This window comes from Strongylocentrotus purpuratus, unplaced genomic scaffold, assembly GCF_000002235.5.
Source record: "Strongylocentrotus purpuratus isolate Spur 01 unplaced genomic scaffold, Spur_5.0 spur5_scaffold_13, whole genome shotgun sequence".
Taxonomy (NCBI): domain Eukaryota; kingdom Metazoa; phylum Echinodermata; class Echinoidea; order Camarodonta; family Strongylocentrotidae; genus Strongylocentrotus; species Strongylocentrotus purpuratus.
Genome location: NW_022145598.1, coordinates 27,467,345 through 27,490,247, shown reverse-complemented (window position 1 = coordinate 27,490,247; position 22,903 = coordinate 27,467,345). Strand labels below are relative to the sequence as shown.

General features: G+C 38.1%; 1 protein-coding gene across 1 annotated transcript; it reads right to left on the bottom strand.

The window, feature by feature from the left end:
- Nucleotides 1–6,201: 6,201 nt before the first annotated feature.
- Nucleotides 6,202–21,659, bottom strand: LOC586898 (N-acetyltransferase ESCO2). Its single transcript, XM_030983278.1, has 11 exons — nucleotides 21,318–21,659; nucleotides 19,398–19,565; nucleotides 18,113–18,926; nucleotides 17,026–17,504; nucleotides 15,648–15,829; nucleotides 14,753–14,943; nucleotides 14,049–14,180; nucleotides 12,721–12,891; nucleotides 10,903–10,968; nucleotides 9,321–9,487; nucleotides 6,202–8,561 (listed from the first exon to the last, which is right to left on the bottom strand). Exons 2-11 carry the CDS (start codon nucleotides 19,535–19,537, stop codon nucleotides 8,432–8,434), a joined length of 2,472 nt encoding a protein of 823 aa, XP_030839138.1. The 5' UTR covers nucleotides 19,538–19,565; nucleotides 21,318–21,659; the 3' UTR covers nucleotides 6,202–8,431.
- Nucleotides 21,660–22,903: the final 1,244 nt, after the last annotated feature.

Here is a 22,903-nt window from a genome sequence, read left to right as displayed (position 1 = left end):
TTTGTGTATTACGAGCCGGACTTTGGTGCATGAAAAGTACCCCTTTACCGGACATTTTGGGAGCACGCATGCGGTCCCTCCGACCCCGGAGTGGGGGACAGGGTATGTATCCAAGGCGCACTCTTAGTCCATGTTTGAATTCAGTTCCCCCTCCCGCTCGAACCGCGGAAGCTTCGACGTTTCATTAAATTATTAGAGAAAAAAGACATAGTTCGTTGTACCGTTCTCTATTCTTAATCCCTGTCTTAATTCAGTTTCCCCCTCACGCGAGAAGCGCGGAGCTTTAACGTTTCATTAAATTATTAGAGAAAGAAGACTATTCGTTGTACCGTTCTCGACTCTTAATAATGTCTGAATTTTAAAAAATGTTTCTTTATCTGCTCCTTTTTCTTCCTACTTCCTTTTACTTTTTTCTCTTCTCTCTCTCTTTTTATGGCCGGCGTTTGGGGGGGGGGGCGACCGCTCCCTGGCTACGCGCCTGATGTCAACTGTCAAGACTCAAGTACAATTTTGATTGAGACAAATTCAGCCAGTAAAAAGGTCTTATTGATAAAGCTTAGTGTTTTAATCGGCAGCAAAAGGATCACATACTGACATGGCACTTACCTTTCCCCACGTATATACGTCAGCGCCATATGACCTTGTGGATTTGCAAAATCGAAGTCGTAGCTATCAGCTATATATCTTGGTATAGGCCTATGGTGCACAAATTCGCCAATTCAGAATTATCTCGTTTTAATGAGATATATCTCGTTTTAATGAGATAAATATGTCGTTTTAATGAGAAAATTATCTTATTAAAATGACATATTATCTCGTTTTAATGAGATAAAAAATATTTTTCACATGTCCCTTCCCGGGCTCCGTAGAGAAAGGCAAGCTCAAGCTAGAAAATGATAATAATTTTTTCTTGGAAGGCGGCCATCTCGACAAGACCGCCTTAGTCTTTTAAGGTACCCTTGATTCCACGTATGATGATTTGCATCTGTGCTTTTTTTATAATTTGTATGTGTATATGCTTTTATTGGAATTAAACTAAAATGGTGCTACATTCATTACCTATATATCATTATATATCGTTTAATTTATGTCTATATATATATATATATATGTTTATTTATCAAATAGGTTTTGTAAAATATGCACTTCCCTTTTAGTCGTATGAAACTTGTTATGAAAAAATACGAAAAGTCATCTACATTCGATCCCAAAAGATCTTAAGTTTCCACTTTTAACATTTTTTGTTGTTTTAATTTATATCTGTATATATATATATATATATATATATATATATATATATATATATATATATTTATCAAATAGGTTTTGTAAAATATGCACTTCGCTTTGACTCGTATGAAACTTGTTATGAAAAATTATTTCATTTTCCTTATATTATTCATATTTCATCTAAAAATCCCTCATAGCCTTCCAAACTTATAATAAATTGATATCAAATTATGACAAAGTTATCTGCAAAAGTCCAATGAGATAGACACGTGAACATACTTTATTTATACTTTAGGAATAATCTAATAGCCGATATTTAATAAGGATATTGACCTATAATCTTTTTTGTACATTTTGTATCATTATTATTTATAAACAATTTGTTTATAGCTGGATCTTTCCCTTCTTTAGCTATGTATTAAGATAATAATAGACTGTTTCTGTAATGCCGATAGCTCCCCCGGAACATTGGCTTCATTGAAGTCTTCTATCAGTACATCTTCTATGTTTGACCGAAATGTATTGTAAAATTTAACCGGTTAGCTCATCATTTATTTTGTTTCATTTCTTTCAGATCGGCAAAAAATTCCCCTTCAAATATCTCACCCTAACCATTGCTCATACTTTCCTTTGTCAATGCTGTTGGATCTTTGAAAAAGTCCCTCACAGACACAGTTGTTTGTTTCATATCTTCCCTATAGACAAGATTGGTATAAAGTGTCTTTTGGGGGGTTAAAAATTTCCTTTCCCTTGTCAATAATTTGTCCCTTCACATTGACTAATCTTTTATTAATATTTCATTTTTATTTGTATGCAACAGCTGACTAAAGTATTTTGTGTCTCTTTCCCCACTTTCGTACCACGACGCTCGGGATCGTATTTAATCCCTACATATTCATAACTGTCTGCGAGTTCTGTTTTGCCTTTTTCAAATGTTTAACATCTTCCGTTTCTCCTTGAATAACATTATAAGACGTTCTAAATGTTCGACTTGTTTTTCAAGAAATTCTATTTTCTCTCTCTCCTGTCTATGGCTAATCTCTTTGAAAAGGTTGGTGTAAAGCTCCTTTTTTATGTTTAAATAACGGATTTAATCACAGTAAAGCAGACGGGTACTTATTTAAATCAAGACTTCCCTCGATTTCAAACTCATAAACGTAGAGCAAGACGATAGTGGACGTTATATATTAATATGCTGTGAAATACACACACAAAAAGACAAGCGCCATGAATTTCAAATTTGACAGATATGAGCGCTATACAAGAACCCACTATCATTATCATTATTATTATTAGTTTTAAACAATGAAATGACAAAGATTATTTTCATATGTGAGCTCCGCAGCGTGTGTAGTTTAAAAAAAGCAGCAGACTAATACAAATACACATTGCATGGATATCTCAAGTTAAAGCCGGGGTAATAATATGATTGCATGGCGGCGGCCCTCAGGGAGAACAGTGTTAATGCTGACGAAGCTACCCTGGGTAAAAAGACTTATTATTAGCCTATATAAAAGGAACTATCATGAGCCTGAATAATGATCATGAACTGACCCACGAAACGCATTCAAGAGTTCGAACAGTTTACGTATAGTAGTGATGTCTCAAGTTCTATGACTTCTATGAGTTTTGCAATAAAATTTCACGTTAACCCAAAACAAAGAATGTACACTGGACATTTTATCATTTGAGCAGCATATGTTTCGCTCTTGTGTAAGACGACATTCTAAACTCATGCGCAACATGTAAGTATTTAAACAACTGTCAAATTAACATCTTTTCGACATTAAGTGCTGGGTATTCAAATACTGAAGAAAAAATTGTTATTTCTGTTTGTCTTTTCCTCCTTTGATTATTTTTTCCTTTTCTTTCTTCTTCCTCACCTGGTAGTGATATTATGTGTGATACCAATATTTATCACTTGATTTTTCATTTTATCAGGAGCCAAATGCCCAACAATGATATCTTGTCTCTTGTAAGCAGTGTAGTAAAATTATTTAAAAAAAATAATGATCGTTGTGCCCTGTCGCCGTAGCGAAGCATTGTGGCCTCGATTTGTCGTGTTTTTTTCGGGGGTTGCGCATCGATGAACCCAGTGGCGGATCCAGGGGAGGAGGCCCAGGGGGCCCGCCCCCCCCCCCCCCCCCTCTGGCGCTCAAGGTGGGGATGCAATTTTTCAAATTTTCGAGGGCCAAAAAAAAAATAGTGCTCACTACCCCCCCCCCCCCCCCCACCCCCCACTGAGCGAATTTTCGGCCGGCGCGATTTTCACTTTTTTTTGGGGGGGGGGGGGAGCAAAAAAAAAAAATAGTGCTCGCTCAAGTTTACACGGAGTAGGCCTATAAATAATTTAGTTGTTGACTGCATTTATTATATACCGTGTTAGTCAAAAAAAAGTTTACACCTAGAAAATTGCTAATTATTTTTAAAATCATCTATGAACAGTAAATTATTATACATATTATGAAAGAGTGTTCTATCCCGAATCATTTGGTACCATTTTTGTGTGGTATATGTTCACGCTTGGATGAACAGGTGGCATTGTTTGTGAGAGTGCAAAAATCGACTTGCGCCAAAGTGATGCCTTCAGTATGTATTATGTTGGGATTAGCGGAGTGAGAGAATGGATTGAATGTATCAAATGAAATGCATTGCATATTTTTTTTGCAAAGGGCAAAGTCACACACCCACACACATGCGCACAAATGTTCGTTGATATTTTATGTGTCATGTGTGGCATGATTAATTTTGTTAGGGTTGTTATTTGGATCTGCAAAGACCGAATTAATACCCAAATCCCAATTGTTTTATTCAAACATCACATAGGCAACTTTGGCGCAAGTCGATTTTTGCACTCTCGCAAACAATGTCTCCTGTTCATCCGAGCGTGAACACATACCACACAAAAATGGTACCAAATTATTCGGGATAAAACACTCTTTCATAAGACATATAACAGTTAATGTTCATCGATGATTATTTTTTAAATAATTAGCAATTTTCTAGGTGTAAACTTTTTTTTGACTCACACTGTATAGGCCTATATATATATATATTCTATTGCCTGTTAAAAAACAGAGGAAATGGCATTTTTATAATTACATTGTGTAACAAGCGCACCTCTTTGTATTTTCTTCCGATTTCTTATTTTTCATCATAATATGTTATTGCTTAAATTAAAGGTATAGACCAGTTTTGGAAACGTCCCCCTCTAAAAAAGTGAAATGGAAGCTCTTATTACCAATTATGTGAAAGAATATGTTTTGGCTAATATGTGATAACACAAATTTTGCCGGGAAACCGCCTACTAATTGATATATTTGGTAAATTATCATATCGATCCAGCCTCGATATATCGGGAATACACTCGACATTGAACATTTGGGCATAAATTTCTGCTTTTTTACGAATTTAGGTTGAAGTATTGCCATCTAAACCTCTGAAGACAATATTCAAACAATATTGAATGGATATTTTGCACCCAAAACCCTTGAACCACAATTTTACCGTTACCGGTCCTTACCTTTACCTTTAAGATGTCAGTTCGAAGCGTTGTATATTACCTCAACCATTAAAGCCGATTAAAGCATCATAATGTAAATGCGTCAGTGGTAACACCAGTCATTTATGACATTGTTTTCTTCTTCTGCCGTTGACTTTTAAAATATCTGTCCTGAAATATACAGGTGAATGACCGGATGGCGCCTCGCGGTTCAACCTCACGAGCAAGGAGTTTTAAGACTTAATGCCTCTCTCTCTCCCTCTCTCCCTCTCTCCGAACTTTATCTTTATTTTCCCTCTTTCACGCCCACAAGCATAATTCTGGATTCTCTAAACCTGGTTTTATACAGATTACCATGGATCTTAATGAACTTGTATTAGCACATGTAGGTCCATTTGGAGGTGTCGTGGTCTCAGTGGCGGATCTAGGGGGGGGGGGCCTCCCCTGGCCCCAAACATGTAAATTTAACCTTTTTTAACTTGAAATGAAAAAGAAGACGGGCCCCTCCTCCTGGCGCAAGGGGGATGGGGGTGGGCGAGTGGGTGTTGATGCGGCGCTAAATATTTTCTCACGAATTGGGAAGAAAAAGAAAATATTATAGTGCTCCCCCCCCCCCCCCCCCCTGCTTATTCTCCGGCTGGTTGACTCACCTCTAAACATTTTCTCAGGAATTTGGCCCCCGATTTGGCCCCCGATTTGCCGCCGGCTATACCTGGATACGTCACCGGACTGTCGATCACATGAATCACCGTCAGAGTCCAGCCATCGCCCTTGAGCAAGAGATTAATCTACATTCGCCACTCTCGACCCAGGTGAGGTTAATGGGTACCTGGCAGGAATTAATCCCTTGAAATGCTAGAGCGTCATATTGGCAGCCATGCTAAAGCCGGGGTCACAACTGAGGAGTGCTCAGAGTAACAAGTCTGATAAACGAGAACCCACTATTATTGTTATTCCATGCCCAGTCTTACAACACACGAAATTCAACTTTAAAATCTGTAAACCGGATACAAGTAGAATTAGAAAAAGATGTACACTTTAAATCACGACAAAATAATCCATTGTCCTTGAAATCAAATGGAATAAAAGATGCAAATCTAAAAACTTTATTCCGTCAAAAATTCATGACGAACTCTCTCTCTATGGAAACAAAATCATAAAGATTTCAATCTTAGACATCATAATCAACTGCAAAATTGTTTTCATTAATACATGACATGAATTGTACAGTGCTGAACTGATACTGGTGAACTACACGTTTATTGTTTCTTTAATCCAGGCCTTATTCTTTGCGGGCAATTGGACAATAGGAAGCAAGAAAAAGCAAGTGGCATTGCAATCAAATAGTGAGAAAAGGGGGGGGGGGGAGGGGAAGTAATGTATGCAAACTGCATACATTACATGTTATTAGGTAGGACAAGCCTTCATGTTTGTCCTACCTAGTAACAATTAATATACGCAATTCGCATTCTGACTATTGAAATACAATTATTCCAAACAGGCTCATGAAATAATTTGTAACGAGGCACTTATCAAAGATTAGTGCATTCAATTTGATTACATTACCAACATGGTCTATTGAATGATACTAGCAGTTAAAACAACAACAACAGGTAGGGGGAGATGTAATTTGGTCTAGAGGTAAAGTTGGCTCATTGTATCTACTGACCGTCACTGTCAAAACAGTTCGAAACTGGCAAACAGTCATTTCTTTGGATGGTGATGTTAACATTTAGGTCCCTAGACATAAAGAATTAAAGAACATGTCGGTAATGACCGATTACATACACAATAAATAGTAGCAATACAATGAATTTGGTTTGAACTCCTTGCTTGTAAAAATGACGCCTGGCTGGAATGCTCCCCAGGGAGTGGAGAATGTGCATACATTGTGTGCGGGTACGTCTGAATCCGATGACCGGGGTAATAATATGATTGCAGGGCCCTCAGGGAGAACAGTATGAATACTGATGAGGCTACCCTGGGTAAACAAGACATATTATTATCATTATCCAACATTACAATGGAAGGGGGAGAGATCATTGCTATATATATACAACATGTATATTAAAGCTGATTATTCTTAATAATAATGCAGAATGTAGAATACATTTAAAAAACGCTTTGTAAATGACATAATATATGAAAAATTTGGTGCAGGATATAGCAAAAGAGTAACATATAAAAGGCACAAGATATATATGTTTACATATACAAATTTGAAGCTCGCATTTAAGCTTGCATTACTAATGCCAAAGTTCACATGAGTGTAACATGTTGATTTCTAAAGAAAAGGTTACAGTAGCAACAATTATGCTCTCATAGACAGATTATAATACATGTATGAAATACTTTTGATCTCAGCTAGACATTTGGATTCTTCTGTCCCTCGCCAAAGTATTTTAGAGTATAAAGATACACTCTGAAACATGAAATATAGGGTGTCTACCAACAAAAAGCACAAGAATATACCAGTTTACTTACATATTCAAATTGTTTGCATACTTATTAAACAAAGGTTGCTCTTGACCATCTGAAAGTTTGCCTGAGGCTTATCCAGCATAGCAACACATGCAGACTGGATTCCAAGTACATGTATTGCAGTTCATTCATTAATAACAGGTCAATAGAATAACTCATCACTAGGTCCCGAAGAAAGAAACATACATAAATTTGTCTATTGGCTGGCAACATCTTGAAAAGTGCTCAACCATTCCTCAATGAAAATTTATAGGTAATGTTGAAGAAATTTCTCCTTATCTTCCTGTGACTTTCTCAATGATCGAAGCTAAAGCTAAAAAAAGTGACTATCATTTTTGTAAGATGAAATCAATCAATTCCTGTATGTGGAAATTAAATTTACCGCATAGAATATTTTGGAGTCATGAAACTACCCCATAGTATAGACATGGCTAACACTCATTGGCTAAGATCGAGATAAAACATGAAGGTAACTTGGCTTGTTTGATAGAAATGCATTATACACAATTCTGGTCATTGTCCATGCATTCAACTGATAACTGTGGAATGATTGTTGAGAAAGGGTTCCCTAGGGGCTAATACTTTGGGATATACTTCTCAGCAATTAGGTAAAGCTAATGGCAAATTAACAAATCTGACATTACAGAGAAGATCCACTGATATCAGAGGAATAGAGTTAGTTGACAGAGGCCGACTTGTGATAAAATTGTCATCTATATTATGAACCAACTAATCCATCATATATATTACTGTAGGGATTCGTCGGTTCATAATATCGATGACGAAATGTTCTTGAAGTTGTTGAAGTACCAGAGTAATTTTTTCATAAAGTGGTTAATACAGATGTCTACAGCACTTTATAGTCAACTTTACCCGTACATACATGTACACATCGGATTCATTCGTGCCGGAGCTTTGAATGTTGATGTAAAATAGTGAAAGTTGTTACAGTATCCGACAACAGTGTATCACAAAGATTTACTTTCACACTTTTCAAGTGTTCCGATAGGAATTTTGTCCACTATTTGCAATCGCAGAAAATTTTGTTTTCTAAACACTTCTATCTGCAGCATTTGGTCATTCTCTGAACTCTAATGCAGACACGTAGGTGTTACTTGTAGACAAGGAATTGTGATGTTCCACTGTACCTAACCGAACAAAATCTTGATGTCGGAATGGTCTCTTTCGACACCGGTTAGAACAGCAGTACGTTGAGAGTCAGTGATACTTATAGACCAGGAATCTTGGTGTTCCAGTGTACTTGGTGGCAAAGCTCTTGCCATCGGGGGTCGGATCCGAGAAGGCCACATCGTCAGGAGACAGCACTGTTCCAAACATGAAGTTTTTCCTGCACAAAGAATTAAAGAATTTGGGTGAGGTGCAGTTCAAAAGTGTTAGAAATTGTCAGTATAAAGGGCACATTATTATTCCTTTTGGGAACCAGATTATCTGGTAAAATAGTAGGAACTTGTATGTCTTGACATGTACAATATGGCAGTATTGCTATTACAATGTCAATATCCTGCACAGACTGAAATTCCATCTTCAAACCTGGACCTGGAACCTGTTTCACAAAGCCTTTTTTTGATGACAAATGACAAATATCAGTGACAAATCTGCTGATAACCAATTAGAAGCAAGGATTTCATTAGCTTATAAGGAAACTTTCATTTGTCACTGATCACAAGTTTTGTGAAACACCCCCCTGGACGTTACAAGATAAAAATCTATCATATTAGCACCCTTTCAAGATCACCAGTCCTAGACCCCAAAGTCACAAAGAAGGTTCAATCTAAAGACAGTCTAAACCGTGATTTGAAGCCCCCGCTGTAAATGTCCATTGACACAAAGACACAAATATACAACGCTTATTGAGGTTGAAAACATGTGATAGAATAGACCCCTTTCAAGAATTTGGCCCTGGGGGTGTTTCACAAACTTAACATCGGTGACAAATGACAGTTTTTGTTATAAGCCAGTGAAATCCTTGCTTCTGATTGGTTATCAGCAGATTTTTCACTGATTTTTTTCATTTGTCATTGAAAAAAGGCTTTGTGGAACACCCCCACCTCTTCAATTCACAGAATCACTCACAGCCTCCTCTTACCTCAAACAATCTACCATCCTGGAAGCAATCTGCTTTCTCCTGGTTGCCATGGGTACCCATATACGGCTTATGCCACAGAGGGCGGGCTCCGACTCGGTCTCGCAACACCAAGCCTTCTGAGAATCATTCCCTTCTGCTTTCTGCTCATCAACGATTACTCTGTAACCCTGTTAGGAAAAACAGAAAGGAGATGAATTCATGTCTTCTTTTTACCAAAGTGCTGAAGAAGACAGAACTTGTGTCTTTTTAAATGATTATAGTCATCATCATCACCTCCACCACCATCAACATCATCTGAATAAATAATTCATGTTTGCGAGGGCATTAGTGAATATGCACTGCACTCATGTAGTCACAATCAGATAACGAACATGACTTGTCGAGTTCATTATCCAGCTAACTGTGACTTAACCATGTGCATGTCACTAATGCAGGAGCTTCAAATCATGAATCATTTCTTTTATCAGACAGGTCTATATTATACATATAAAGTTGATATGCCAAAAGTCGCAGTAAAGGGGGTCATCATTTGCTTTGAATGACATCACAGTGCATAAGCGCAACCAAACAGCATAGTGCACGTCTCGCTGTTCCCATCAATGTCCTTGCCATTTTAAACCTAGTACATTTTATTGCATCATAATTTTGAATGTGCCAGAGCTACGTATATGCGCATCCTAGCCTTGCATGATCACTTTGTTATCCGTGGGTTATCACATTTTGATGGGAACTTTTATGCTCCGCAGGTGTAGTAGAAGAGAATGATGCATGGTCACGTAGTGTGATCTGACCAGTTTTTTATTTTCCAAACCTACCACACATGGAAACTGACTATCATTTCCCATTAACGTTAAGGAGTTTATAGGTGCAAAACTATTGTCTCTCAAGATAATTGGTTGTCAACATCTTAAAGCATATCTGCACTAGTTTAGCAAGGAGGAATTAGACCCCCCCCCCCCCCCTGCGTGGTCACTGACAGGTGGTTATCTCATCAAATCAGGTCTCAATTAAAGGTAATACAAAGTTTTGGGAAATTTTGAAAATTGGGTGGAAAGTGAATCTTTACAATTTTATATATTTGGATGCCCCTGTGGATGTATTATAAGCACTAAAAAAAAATAGCCCCAAAAACACTTCTGTTTTCGAGAAAAATTGAATATAAATATTTACTGGTGCTCCCGGTAAATCTTGATAAATTTCAGATAGCGCCTATGGCCGTACAATGGTAGCTGCGACCATGCAAATCTCAGAATATGTAGTTGTGATATACAATTTCCAAACGAGAATAGCTAATAGGTCGATTTTAATTAAGAAACATTGTTTCATAGCTAAATTAATATCTTGACCTTGAGAGGGGGCTATACAACATAAAGAGTTTATTATCTATAAATTCATAACTTTAGACTCGATTTAAACCGCGACAACGATCAATGGATATTGTAGGAACGCATATGCTTCCAATATGTTCATTTAAACCAAATTCATGACCCCATACCAAAACTTTGTAATACCTTTAACATAAGAAAAAGGGGATCATGGGGGACCAACAGGTACCGTGTAGTGCAGTGGGGCTTTAACTTACCTGTGTTATCTGTTCAGCTATCAGACAGCCTCCAACTTTCTTATCCAGCGTGATGAAGAGGTAGGTCTGAAGAATAAAAGTAGAACAATTACAAATTAATGCTCTTAAGAATGTTTAGTTTTACCATCTATGCAAACAGTTTTTGCCTTATTAATCTAAATTAATTTTTGCATGCTTGTTCTTTTAGCTTCCGCTTGTAAAGTCTGATTTTGGCTTTCCGTTCATTCTTACGATTTATTCTGATAAGGGCAAGATGGAAAAGCTTTAGTATTCTGTTTTTTTTAATTCAATCTTGATCCAGTGCAATAACAGTGCAAATAAACAGCAACTTTCGAAGTTGAAAACAAGCTGAATTAAATACAGATAATACCCTCAGGTTAACTAGCCTGAGAATGTGTACATTGTGTAGAATATCAACACAAAAGATTTGGGGGTCCAGTAATTAGTAAGAACAAGGTATACAAATCAGACTCCATATGGCAGAAAGAATAAATCCATTTAACAAGACCTAAGCAGAGGACAAATATTTTTGAAATAAATTGTAACATACTCGGGGTACTTTTTTTAATGAATTAATTAATGAATTCCCAATTTTTCACAAATGGCAAATAAAAATTAGTAAAACTGAAATAAGGTAGCAAAAGGGAGCATGTATGTCAATAGGCTCGTTCACATGTATTATGTTTTTTTTTTATTATTTGCCTTTTTGCTTACTAGAGAGTTTTTTTTAATAACATACATGTAGCACAAAAAAATGGGATGATGACGGGAGAGGCTGATGACGTCATACGATATTATCGTAAATGTATTAAGTTAAATATTCATGTACAGTATGTATCATTATTACCATATTAAAGGAAACTGAACCCCACGAAATGACTTTACTTATTCTGAGAGATCTATTATATTATTGCCCATTAGTCTACAAGATTCTCCACCAAAATGTATGAGAGAGGTATAAAGCAAGAATAATGTAGTTTTCTCAGCACGACATGGGCATCGCCATTTTCTTGATAACGTGACGTACTATGCGAAGTCGTTTATCAAGTAAATGTATTTAAATTTATGGATGTTTCCTTCCCAGGCCTGTGTGATGGTGAAGCATTTCATTAACCTGTTTTATTCCTTTGTACTACAATTGCCGGAACGCAAATTGCATAAATAAGTTGGTGCTGTTCAGGGTTGAAGGTTTCTCATAAATGAAATAGATTTGTCAACTACTATAGTGTAGTATTTATAAATGAATTGGGTTACATTTGTTCCCCTGTTATTTATTTTTCACCAAATGTAATTTCTATCTTCTCAGTTATGATTTGTCCTCATTGAAAAGTAAAGGTTTCGTTATTTATTTAAAAATTATTTCCAATTAAAGCTTGGTGCATGATACATGTACAACTTCAACTGGTACGTCACATTTTCAAGAAAATGGCGCGCCCATGTCATGCTAAAAGGCATGACATCATGCCAGGAATATCTTCATTTATATATCTCCTGTACATTTTCGTAAGGAATACTGTACATCAAAGGGCAGGAATACATCTCATTTTTCAGAATACCCACACTTATTCTTTGGGGTTAGGTTTCCTTTAAGAAAGATCTGAATATCAATTTCCATTTCATGTTAGATTTTGATAGGGTAAATGCTTTCCCTATATCAAAGCATATGTATCTGCAGAAACTTTTGATTTTTATGTTACACTAAATTAATTTTGGAATCTTTAAAATCCTTCATTCTAAGTTCAATTAACAAGGTGAATTTGGCTAGAAAAATGATGTAAATGCTATAAATTGACAACACGCTACACCCCAGGAAAGTACCTTGCACAAATCCTTGCTAACAGTATGGCTGGCTTCCATGAATCCCAACTCTCTGTCCACCAACTCTCGGATCTCATCTACCTTCTTCTCCGCATAGTGTGGTGCTTCGTGGGTAATAACGATGATCCTGCCGTCGTGAAATGATTCAAGAACTTCCTCTTGCTTCCAACCCTGTGATGAGAAATAACCAAATAAGGAATTTTCGGTTTTAGAATTTAAGTTTTGGAGAGAGTGATAAAAAAATGTTAATAATGTTAGTAATAGTGGGTTCTTGTATGGCGCTCATGTCCGTCAGACTTGACACCCCTGGCGCTCCCGATTATTACCCTGGCTTTAGCGCGGCTGCCATTACGGCGCTCTAGCATTTCAAGGAATGAATTTCTGCCAGGTAACATTTACACTACCTGCGTTGAGTGTGGCAAATGTAGATCAACATCTTGCCAAACATTGTGTTCGACAATCCAATGACATATCCACTCGACCACGACACCTCTACCTCTCTGATCAAAATTATGACTAGAAAATAGTATCAGACGTGCCATAAGTCATGATATATTACTTCTGATAAACCCATCACAGGATTATCAATTGATGCTATGTAAAAAACTGAGAAAGGATAGAAACCCAGTCAGCATAAAACTCACCACTGATGGTAAATTTGCAATCAATATTAACTACCATGGCAACATCACTCAGCAGCCAATCGAATCAAGGTTTCCAAGGAAGTCATGATTAATTGCAAAGTTACCATCATTTTTTATGCAGCAGGGCCCTGGTTGAGGCATTGAAAAACACACACTGTGATCCTCAACAAATTTGGGCGACTTGGAGTCATCTCATTTTATCTGCAATAACATACAAACTTTCCATGTTTGTAAGCATGATTTTCCATGCTTGTTTTAATTAAAATACAGAATCTCACATCTCATTGTAAAAATTTCATGTGCACGAAACTTTTGCGAATTTTTTCTATGAGTCCAGACTGGCAAAGGTTTCTAGTCTTACAGTAGATGGTAAAACCATTTACTGCCCTTTTCTAAAAAAATCTTTAAAAATCTATATTTTTTCCCTTGAGAAAATCTATTCCATCATAAACAACTAAGAATGTGAAATTTATGAAAATAAGAGGACTTACCTAAAGTGATTGCAACTTTCAAAAATTCGTAACTTTCTAACATTTTGTTCGGTTTCATTCAAACTTTCCCCAGTATGCTTCTCTGATTTTATTCTGCTTCCTTCTAGAGAAATTTGCTATCAAGGTTGGATCTCCCTTTAAACTTATCATTACATGAATCATGCAAATGTAAAAAGCAACGAAGAGGACTTACAGGGAATTTAATACTGCTGAGATATTTTTTGTGAAACCTGGCATGATCTGTTTCATCCTCTGGGTGCGCAGCAGTGTAAACAGTCCCACAGGTCGCGCAGGTCACCGCACCGTACCGCTTCTGTCCGAGGTCCTGAGAAGAGGAATGAATTTACAGAGAATGTTGAGTTTTTACAAGATGTGGAATGATAAAGCGCAGGGTTTTTATGATTCATCAAATCGCTATTTTTTATAAATAGAATTCTGAAGATGAAGACAAAATTCGTCAGCATTATTTGAACTAATATTATTTTTGAACTAATCTGTTTTACTTTCAGGATGTGCGGCAGTGAAAATGGTCCAGCAGGTTGCGTAATTTACCGTCTCAGATTCTGAAACAGAATCCTGGATTTAGATCATGCTGTCAGGAACCCCATGACTTTTACAAGCCGATCGCCTGTCTGATTATCAAGATATTAATGACTGGAAATCAAAATTTAAAAATTTGTTTTCCTAACGGTTTTTATAACACTACAGTCTATTGGGGAAAATGAGTATGGTAAAACCGGTCAATCAAAGATTTCAACTTTTTTGAGGCACTTCATGATATTTTGAACCACAATTTTTTTAGGGCTTCAATATAACACTGATAACACGTAGGGCTTGTGCATCTCAGATACAACATTGTTAAACGATCCCTTTAAAGAAAATATCAAGGAGGCTCACCAGAGTAGTCTGCTCCAGGTTATCCGTCTTGCTCTTCAGTGACTTGATCAACGGTGACCTTTCTTGGACATTGGGTGATTTCAGCTTGCCCGCGTTGCTTTGCTTCTTCCTGGACTTGGGCGTGGTGTTGAGATGGGGGCTTCTTGGCGGGGTGAAGACGGAGTAAAGCTTGGTAGGCTTGTTGGGTGACACTGTAGGTTCAGGATAAAGTGGGTAAGATAGAAACAAAGAAATATATCAAAATTAAAAAATAATTGACCTTTTTCAAATTTAATTGATAAGATGATTTTTTTTTAAAATGAATGAATAAATAAATAAATAATCAGATAAAATAAATAGCTAAACAAATGTACAATAACTTCATTTCACATATCCTTCTTTAGTAATATTATACAGTTTCATGGGGCTTTACAAAGTTTGAACCAATTAGAATATCCTTAGTGGTTTCTTCATACTTCTAAAATGTTTAACCACCACATTTTGGGTGAAGGCTTTGGGGTAGTTTTTGGTGTGCATGCTTTTGGTGTCCGAGACCTTAATTCATTATTCACTACGAATTGAAATCTCAGACTCGCACATTGTTTGGAATGTCATGTTCGTACATGTTGAACATGTGCCAAAAGTTGACTGTAGCATTCCATTGAGTGATTTCAAGTTGGGTGTTTAGGGCTGGTGTTAGTGTTAAATAAACACGAACACCAGCCCTAAACACCGAAATGGAAATCAGCTGGTGTTAAGGCTTTGACCTCTGAATATCGTCAACTTCTGGTAGCTTAAAAAATTGAAATCACTCATTGTATGTTCCATTTGTCTATTAAAGCAGGTGAAGACTTAATAAAGAAAGACCTGTTCAGATATGACGTATCACTTTACAAAAAGCAGTATAGATACAAACCTTTTGGAGGCGACACATTGGTGGAATCAGGGGTCAAGGTATCAGCAACCTGACCTTTCACCTCTGACCTCTGAAGAGCGGACTTCTTCCTTGGGCTTCGAGTGCTGGTGGGCAGAGTATCTATCTTGCTCAACCAACCATCGAGCCTAGGCTGGGATTTCTTAGAGGAAATGGGTGTTGAGCTGCGATAGCAACAAAAGAAGGATGAAACTAAATAATTGATCAAAGTTGATGCAACTGACCAGGTGGATAATCAATGGTTGTCCACAAGAATGAACAATGAGGGATGACAGGCTTTTTCTAACAATACAATGCAACATCTGAATTAGAATAAAAGGTCCTATACATGTACGTCTTTTACTAATGCAGGTGTCATTTGTAAGACGCACCTTTTGACCCCCGGGGATGGTGCGTCATGGTTGCGTCATGTTCCCCAAAATCGCGACGCACAGTACCGTCATGGCCGCAAAATGTCCGTCACAATACTGACCCATATGTGCGTCATAGTAAGTCACTTTACCACGTTGCGTCATTTGGTGTGTCAATGGGACCGTCACTTTCTCCAAGCAGAAGTGTTTCTCAAATGTGCGTCATTGGCTAGTCATTTTCGTTCAGTTCAGTTCAGTTCAGTTTATTAATATCATCATTTTGCAGCCTGGGCTGAATTGCATGACAATTTACAATTAAAAACATATCATATTTCTTTCACAATTGTTTCAAATATACTACTAGTTAAAATACCATTTAATTAACAAAGACAATGAATTGTCATCAATAGTTAGATCACTTTCTAGTGACAATTCACAATATTAGCATTAAGAATAATTCAATGTATATATATATATATATATATACAACAACAATATTTGCATTAATAATATTATCTAATTTGGTTTTGCATCATTCAGTAGAGATTGGGTAAATAAGTCATGAAATGGTGTGTCATATGTTTGACTCAAATGTGCGTCGATGGAATGTAATGGTGTGTCACTTTCTGTGACGGAAGGTGCGTCATAGTATCAAAATGTACGACTCACATCGGTACAATGACGCACCATTCCCGGGGGTCAAGAGGTGCGTCTTACAAATGACAAGTGCATAATTTTGCATCTACCCCCAAACAAAATTAAAAAATAAAAATACCCAACCTCATGACCAATGAGAATGGGAATACTGTAAAAGCTTGACTGTAATTACAAATAATCCTAACCAATAAATGATTTTTAATCTATCCAATCATCCTGAAATTTACTAAGCTGAGGTTTATTCATTAGTACAAGCTTTCATTTCATTACAAATTGGTACTCCTCACTTTAAAACAATAAAATGTAAACATTCATTTGGAAGTAAAGAAGAAACAATGAAGACTAATGCCTACCTCATTCTCCGTCTATTTGGAGTTTGTCTCTTTGGAGTTTTCCCTGGTGAGGGTGACGAAACCACACACTCCTTGTCCGTCTTCATCTTGCGTTTCCGTGGCGATCGTTTCAGAAGATTCTCTGTTTCTTCCATGTCGTCATCAATCTCCATGAGCAGATTCTGGACAAAGTCCTCCGTGTCCCTGTTCTCATCTCTAAAATCGTCATCCGCGAAGACCAGGAAGTCCATCAGGTTATCCTCAGTGTGGCTCTTCTCGTTGCGCCCATCAGGGTTCTTGACCAGTGGAGCTACATCGTGCCCGTTGACCATACCCTTCCCGAAGTCCAACCCGCGGGCAGCCTTCTCGTTGTTTGCCGACGAATCAACCTTTTCCTTGTTGGTGGTGGGGGTCTGATTTCGCTGAGATTTTGAAGCTGATGCCTTGGCTGGGATCTCTGCTTTGGTTAGAGTTGGCGCCACCTTGGTTTGGTTCTTAGTCTTTGTTGATAAGAATAATGAAGATATAGAAAATATATTTCTTTTGTAAAATCATGCTCTAAGGACCCGGTGGAAATATCAAAGTGATGGAAAGCAGTCCAGAGCATAAGCTGATGTCAGGATGCAGGATGCTGTAGACACAAATATGCTACAGCCTTTTTTAAAGAAAACACTCATACTTACATGTTCTCATATGTAATACAGTAATTATAGTGTGCAGTGTTAACTTCAAAGTACACCAAATTTCAATTTTTAGATTGTTTTATATAGAATTACCTAATGAAAAAAATATGAAACAAATGCCACAAAACCATTATAAATTTGTATAAACTGCAGTCTTGGACTAATATGAGTTTAAAAATCCCCAGAAAACCTTGCCTTTTTACTATGGATCGTGTATTAAAGACTAAAAGGGGTGAGGAATTATTCAACTTTAGATTGCTGTTTTACTATCTACATGTACATGTAGGTCTATTATTACAATGTGTACAAACTTTCTGTTCTCTGTATACATGTAGTTCCACATTCAATGTATGTTGGATAAATGAATGAATAAATGTATTAAAATCAAGTTATAAATATCATCTATTGCTCTTTTAAACACTTACCTTTTTCACATTCGATGCCTTCTTTCCTTTCTTCTGTCCTTGTTTTAGATTCCTCATGTACATTTGGATCCCCTTAGCTGCATTGCCTTTGGAAGCCAGTTTCCTTGGTGATGTTCTCCTCGTCACTCCTAAATTCTTAGTGACCTTTGGCGAAGGGTGAACCTGGACTAATTTCCTTGGCGAAGATCGCCTATCTACTTGTGCCTCTTTTGGGGGAGCTTTATTCGCTGCCAACATTTTCTTGCCTTCTACATGTACATTTCCTCCAGGTGACCTTTCGCTCAACGTGACCTTAATTTCACCTTTAACCCCTGACATTTGTCCAGATGATAATTGCACTTTGGATTCAGCTGTAGCTGCTGGCTTACTTGAGTCCTGTCTCTTAGGTCCCGATGGCTTCAATGCCTGTGTTTTCTCAGCTGTCGAGGGTGTGTTGGATGTGGAAGAAATAGTTTTGGAATTCGCTACAATGTTTTTTTTCTGTAAGAGCGAGCTGTTCTTTGCGGCAGGTCGCTCTTTCTCAGAAAGTGAGGGATTCCCGATGCGCTCTCGCTGCAGCTCCTCGAAGGACTTGTTGAGGACTGCTGGGTCAACTCCTGCATCGATGAGCCGATCTCTTTCTTCCTTGCGTTCAAAAGGCGATAGGTACTTGGTGGGCTGCTGGCCGTGGTAGAAGGACTTTGCCTTGAAGGTCGGTAGTTCATCCTCCTCGGAAGATTGGGACAGGTAGTCTCTCCGGAAATGTTTCCGTTGCCGCCGGCTGCGAGGAATGGATGCGGACAGCTGCTCGTCCCGCGGGCGCTTCCGTCTAGACCTAAAGACAGTAGCAAGCAATTTTGTTTTTATTACAGACCTTGTCACAAATGTCATAAACTTGATATGATTATTCTGCCTATCTCTAAAGTGAAAACATTGTAAAATTGAATAACTGTAGTGAATTTCAGTACAATAAAAAAAGAACACACACTCAAGAAAGATACTAAGAAAGATTATAAAGAGTCCTTTTCAGGACCCCCCCCCCCCCTCCCCCCAATCCTCCCCCTCTCTCACATGATGCAATCGCAAGCCTTCTGTATGATAAAAAAAGAATGTTTATTCTTCCTCATAAAATCATTTGAGTTTGTAAATCATTGAATATCTGAAAGAGAATGTATAGCATTGAATTTCAGTTGGGAAGTTTTGCCCAAACAGAGGGAAAGTGTGTTTAAATTATCAAGTTGGGGATTGGTGGATGTTTCAACCTCTTTCACAAATTTTGTAACCAACTTGATAGTAAACAACCTACCCTTTTGCAGGGGATTTTGCAGGCGATTCTGTGTTATTCCAGTTAGCAACAATGGCCAACACTTTGGAGGGTGACAGATCCTTTGTTTTGCTCGAAGAGACTCTAGTATTTTTCTGAGTCGACTTGGCCATCCCGATCATTGTTTTCTGAAGAACTTTTGATTGGTACCTGAAAGAAAGCAAAAGATGGAGAATGTTCACAAAATACAAAATTATTCATGTAGAAACTCGAGAATAACACTGTCAATTTCATTTCATGTTGAATTGAGTGTGATTCAATTCAACATTTTAAGAAAGGACTGGACATGCACCAGGGGTCAACAGGTTAATGAGATCTTGCAACATGCTACATGTACTGTAGTGTAGTGTAAGACCAAGTGAGTAGATCTAGAACTCAAATGTTAAAGATCTTAGAAATTCTTGGTGCAATGTACGTCTGTACATTTACATGTACTGTAAGTGTGGCCAATTTTTGAGACGGCAGCTACGAAGAACAAAAGAAAGATACCCGGTACTCCAAATCATATCAGCATCAGCATCAGTGTAGGGAAGTGAAAGGTGATCCTGTTAAAACTTCTGGTCATATCATCGAGTGGCGCTTGATTCTCAACCTGAACTATTTTTGCTTGCATGGTACTCAGATTTGGTTTTGACGGAGGTGTGCCGCTGAAGCCTCGTAACCCCTACCCATTTTTAAGGGTCATTTTGGCTGATTTTTTTCGAAGTAAAGCCCATTTTTCAAAAATTTTGGGTGTTTGCATGGCTAAAACCCTAAAAATATTCAAAATTTTGAAAAAGTGGACCCATATCTAGAGGTATTTTTTGTTAATAATGGGACCCATGTTTAGGGACTTGTTGTGAAAAAGTTACCCATTAGAGCGGCATACCCTGTATGTCTTAATATATGTGAGTACCCCCCCCCCCCCCCCCCCCACTGCCTTTCGTCTCTAGTTTTACGGCACGTTAACTCTTTCTATGCCGTCTTCATCGGGCTGCAGTCTCCCAGTTGGAACGTTATAATCAGGACCCGACATGGCGCCTCATTCTCCGCTAGGAGCTGCCAATTTCTTTGTTCCGGTAGCTCTATCTATCATTTCATCACCGAGTTCGACTCACTGCAACTCTGATGATTTTCTCCATTAAAGTCCGGCTCATTCATCGAGCGACCTCACTGCTCATCTTCACCACCGGCTTTGAGTTTGATGTCTACATTTCTACTCTTGGCCTCCGACATCAAGCGATTCACTGCTTCGTCATCAAGCGCCACATCTCTTCTCTTTTCGCCTTAGAGTTTCTTCATCATATTTATCACGAGCGTCAGCATCAAAATTTCTTCACGGCTCTTCAGCCACAACGAAGCTACATCTCCGCCATCAAGCCTCCGCACCATCACGGCGCTAAGCCCCTTCATTAGTTCTTCACATATCTTCATCTTCATTGGACTTTTGAAGTCATTTCTATTCAGTCGTAAGCTTTTATTCATGTTCATTCATGTTCATTCATGTTCATTCTCATTCATGACCATTCTATGTAACTCCGTGCAATATTCTCTTTCATGTGATTCTCATCATTCCGAATCACGACATTCATTTGCTTGCACGACAAAACTTCACAAGTGTTTGGTCTGCAACATCAATAAATTAACGAAAAGGGAAAATGTATTTTATTGTCAGTGCAACCTTGCTTCCTCGTAGCTAAAATAAAAATAAGAGTTTTGTTGTGTGGATCAGTGAACACGCCTTTACAATATCAATTCACATTAGGCCTACCTCACACACTCATCTCATAATATTCATCGGCACTGCACTGCTGAACTGCTGAACTTCCGTGAAATACATTTTGTACAAACTACTTTCACAGGCAATAGGGGCCTATTTTAACAATTAGACCTAGCTAGGTCTAAATAAGGTTTTGTTCTCACCAGCTTCACTACACAGGTACTGCTGCCCCTTTCCAATAAGACAGTCAATCAAAAAATTGATGAATCACAAAACTAGGCCCTATCACTCCAAACAACTTCAAAAGTGACAGCGCCAAGCTTGGCGCGGCTAGCGGCTAGGGTAGCTGATCATATACTGTCGCCGGGTGGCTTGGGGCTGGGCCATGGGTTAGGCTGCTGCCTGCGGGAGCGGGAACGTTGGTTCCCGTATATGTCAGCGGTTTCAAAACAAGTTCGTGGCGCGAACTATAAACTGTAGGCCTATGCAATAATAGCGCGCGCGATTTGAGGGGTTAGTGTAGCTACAAGGCTAACCATTTTGTTTATTTCCTGTAATGTTCACAAGATGGCGCTAATGCACTTTTAGAACGCTCGTTCAACATTGAGTGTAATCTTATTTAGGACTCGACTCTCTCAAGAATTGCTGATAAAACTTTATTTTTTCCTACCCTTGGGCTTGGGGCGTACTTGCTTCGCCATCGGAACCCAGAACCAGTAGGAGAAACAGCAGCGAAGATAAAGAGTTTATCATTTAATAATCTCACCCCCCGCCCTGCTCATATCATCATCATGATCATCACCAGTCCTGCATCATCACTATCATCATGATCATGATCACCATCACCATCAGCAGTAACACTACCAGAGGCGGCGGAGCGACTTCCAAAGTGGGGCGGGGGGGGGGTTGGGGGGTGGGGGCACCAACAAAGAAAAAAGGGCACCTTCAAAGGGAAATTTCAAAACGAAAATATACAATTTTTTAGACATAATTATATACATATCCCCTATATTGTAATTACATTATCAGGGATGATTTCAATATTTGTTTCTCTTTATACACCATATAAAATATTGCTTAAGCATCATACTTTGCAGTTGATGTGATGGTCCGAAAATTCATTCGCGAGTGAGCAAAGCGAGCCTTTTAAGATTTGTGAGGTCGCTTTACGAAAAATAACATCCTATAAAAGAAGAACCCAATCCTAATGGGGTTATAACTTATAAGCACATTCTCATAACGGAAGATTGAAAAGACCTTTGATAAGTTATATAATTAAATCATTTATAACTACGAGCGAGCATATAGCGAGCGACCTTTGGGGGAAATTGCTCTCCGAGTCGCTTGAAATTAGGGGCACATTAATGAGAGGAAAAGGGGACACTTAGAAAAGAAAAGGAGCACGTGTTAAAGTACAAATGCTAATTATCAGAGGTGAAAATGGGGCACTTCTTTTACCTAAAAAAGAGGCACAAAAGGAATTTTATGAGAATGGGAAATATGCATTTGTCGACGGAAAAGAGGCACCTATCAGATTTTGATAGGGGCATTTATAAGAAGTGAAAAGGGGCATTTATGAAAAAGGGATGTTCCTTATGATAAAGGAAAAGGGGCACATAATGTTGAAAGGGTAATCATTTATCAGGGGTGAACATGGGCACTTATCGCATCTGAAAAGGGGCACTTACCATTCATGAAATGAGGCACTTTTGAGTAAGGAAAAAGGGGCACTAATGATAAGGGGAAATGTGCATTTGTTGAAAGAAAAGGGGGCACCGATCAGATTTTA

What these genes read in the sequence shown, in the direction of transcription:
- LOC586898 (XM_030983278.1), bottom strand. Translation starts at nt 19,537, where the DNA reads ATGATCGGGATGGCCAAGTCGACTCAGAAAAATACTAGAGTCTCTTCG. An exon ending in GCAAAATCCCCTGCAAAAGG is followed by an intron (nt 18,927 to 19,397) that starts GTAGGTTGTTTA and finishes TACTGTCTTTAG; the next exon opens with GTCTAGACGGAAGCGCCCGC. An exon ending in CCAAATAGACGGAGAATGAG is followed by an intron (nt 15,830 to 17,025) that starts GTAGGCATTAGT and finishes TTGCTATCGCAG; the next exon opens with CTCAACACCCATTTCCTCTA.